This window comes from Acanthisitta chloris, unplaced genomic scaffold (assembly GCF_000695815.1).
Source record: "Acanthisitta chloris isolate BGI_N310 unplaced genomic scaffold, ASM69581v1 scaffold38314, whole genome shotgun sequence".
NCBI lineage: Eukaryota > Metazoa > Chordata > Aves > Passeriformes > Acanthisittidae > Acanthisitta > Acanthisitta chloris.
In genome coordinates, this window is record NW_008671626.1 from 3,117 (window position 1) to 6,103 (window position 2,987).

Below are 2,987 nucleotides of genomic sequence, written 5' to 3' on the forward strand. Positions count from 1 at the left end.
CAAGCTCAGCCCCAGGCCCTCCCCTGGGGTATTTAGGACAGAGTTAGTGCTCCCCAGCACTGTCTCACAGCTTAGGGCTCGGCAGGAACTGCTTGTCACCTCCTCCCTGGGAGCCCCATCCCCAGGGTTAGGCAGGCAGCGTGAGAGCAGCCTGAGCTGGAGGTGCTGGCTGGGGGACCCAAAGCAGCTCTTCTCCGCATGTTGGGACTGAGAGGACAGCGATCAGATTTCCCCAGTCAAGGCTGAAATCCAGAAGTCGCTGGCATCTCTATTGGAGCTGATGCACCCAGCAAGAACAGGGATAGGATGAATGGATGGGGATTGGTGGGGATGGGAAGTAAGGGAGACCCAGCTTGGATCCTCGAATATCTGCTTTCTCCTAGTGCTGTTTCCTGGGATTCTCAAAAAAAAACCCCTCCCCCCCCGCCGGTCCTCCCCCCCCCCCCAGCCTGTCACACTACTTTATGCGGAAGATCTTCCCAGGTCCCCTCCCCTCCCACAGGTCCCCAACCCTCAGCTCAGGACCTCTTGGCCCCTCCCTGGCATTTTCCCCTCTGGTTTCATTGGTGTAGAGCTGTCGCAGTGACTGCTGGGCTGGGGTGAAGTGTGGGACCCAACAGATTCTTCCTCCTCCTGCAGGCACTGCTGCTGCTTCTTCAGCCTTGCTGCATGCACCATGCAGCCCCCTCACCTCCTTCTCTTCCTCTTTCTCCCCCTCCTACTCCCTGGGATGTGGGCAGACCCAGAGGGTAAGTGGGAACCCTGGCTCACCCCAACTGCTCTCACCTCCCATGTCAGAGGAGCCCACAGGTTCCTGGGGGGAGGCATGGCCAGGCCACTGCTGCCTGCATGGGGGGGAAGATCCCCAGCATCAAAGGGCCACCGTGAGACCCCCAAAGGTGCTTTGTCCCTGGACACCCTCTCTGTTCCTGCCATCAGCTCAGGACTTCTGCACTGCAGAGGAGGGACCATGGGTCCCCAGACAGGCCTTGGGTGTTGAAGTTCCCCCCAACATGTCTCTCCCCTGTAGGGAGCCCATGGGTGCCAGGGGGGTCTCAGCCCCACATGGTGTTGTGGGCCCCTTCCAGCAGCCCCTGGTTCCTTGAGAAAGATGCACTTGCAAGAGGGTGTGTCGGGCACTGCCTTTGCAGAGTGTTTCACCACAGCCCCATGAGACCTCAAGCTTCTGGGGGAAGGCAGCAGCAGACACGGGAGACAGGACTGAGCTCTGGGCTGGGCTGGGCTGTTTGCCTGCCCATGTCAGGATGCCCACAATCTCGAGCAAAATGCCCTATCCCATCCTCCACATCCTCTGCATGATATGCAGGTCTTTAGCAGATACAGGTCCTGGCACGGGTGCTCCTTCTAGGGGAACCAACACCCCAAACAGCACCAAGATGTCCCCTCATCAGCTCTGCAGAGTCAGACAGCAGCACTGGGCAGGATGGAGGCAAGGAGGGGAGGGCATGAAATGCCTGAAATCCTGTATGGGAGAGAGATGCTTTGTTGAAAGTAAAATAGAGAAGGAAAAAATGCAGAGAAGGCAGAGGAAGTTCAGATGGGAAAGAAACCCTGAGCAGGCTGAAGAGCCTAGAGTCATAGAACCACAAAATGATTTGGGGTAGAAGGGACCTTTAAAGGCCATCCAGTCCAACCCCTCCTGCCATGGGCAGGGACACCTTCCCAGGTTGCTCAGAGCCAGGTTCAACCTGGCCTTGAATGTTTCCAGGGGTGGGGCATCCACCATGTCTCTGGGCAAACTGTGCCAGTGCCTTGCCACTCTCACAGGAAAAAATGTCTTCCTTTTATCTAGTCTGAATTCCCCGTTTCTGCTCCAGCCCCTCCACTCATCTCCTTCCTGCACCCCTTCCCATCCCCAGACTCCTTTCCAGCAGAGCCACAGGTTCTCCAGGTTCTCCTGACCAGCCTCTTTGACAGTATCAGCTCTGTTGAGATGTCAGGTGTGGCTTTCCTGGGGGACACATCCATCTTTACACTGGATCCTACCAACTGGAACATCCGCTTCCACTGGCCCTGGGCCAGCCAGGCTGCATCTCAGGGTGATGCAGAGAAGCTGATGGCCGAGTACAAAATCTTTCTACGCAATATGATCCGATTCGTGCATAGTACAGTCCAGGAGGCGAAAGAGGACTGTGAGTATGAGGATGACCCCAGTCAGAGCCCTGTCTAGCCCCTCTCCCCAGGTTCTGGCTGTGCCCTCCTCCCCATTGGGGTGGCCTTTGTGGGGGACTCATAGGGCACAACGACTTGTGAAAGGGTAGTGGGAAACACTGCACCTGCTGGGGCACATGGCTAGCAGGAGTGGGGAATGAAGCAGACCAAAAAAGCCTCTTGGGCCTTCTGTCATCTGGCAGAGGGAACTCCTCTGCACACCAGGGAGCTGCCACCAAATTTCCTGGGGCTGCAGGACCCACACAGCAAATACCATGAAAGAGAAAACTGGGGGCAAATATTTTTGGGGACAGCATTCTTTTTAAGCAACCACCCCACACTAACTGGCCCAGTATCCACTCCGTCCTTCCAATGGCCTGAGGGCTCGCAGTGTGTCCAGGGTCTCCTGAACCATGGCCTCATGTCCTGCTGCTGATCCTGCACATGCCCTCAGCCACATCTCACCTCATGTCACTATATTCCACACACTCATGGGACCTCTCCACTGGCTTTGCCCTTGGCAGACCCACTTGTGATCCAGCTCCGTGTCGGCTGTGTGCTGTACCCCAATAAGACAAGCTGGGGCTTCATGGATGTTGGTGAGGGTGGCAGAGACCTCGCAGCTTTTAACGTGGAGAGGCAGCGCTGGGAGACCCATCAGTCATCAACGCTGGCAGAGCTGGTCACCAAGAGTCTCAACGGCCAGAAATCCGTCTTGATATTCCTGGAGGAACTAGTCGCCAAATTCTGCCCAAGTCAAATCCTCAACCTGCACACGTGTGGGAGGACAGCTCTGGAGAGACAAGGTGAGACCA

General features: G+C 56.6%; 1 protein-coding gene across 1 annotated transcript; it reads left to right on the forward strand.

Annotated features, from left to right (window-relative positions):
* Positions 1 to 676: 676 nt before the first annotated feature.
* CD1D (CD1d molecule) lies at positions 677 to 2,978 on the forward strand (the record flags this gene model as incomplete). Its single annotated transcript, XM_009074171.1, has 3 exons — positions 677 to 749; positions 1,893 to 2,153; positions 2,697 to 2,978. Coding segments are annotated over exons 1-3 (616 nt in total), but the record flags the coding sequence as incomplete, so codon positions are not given.
* Positions 2,979 to 2,987: the final 9 nt, after the last annotated feature.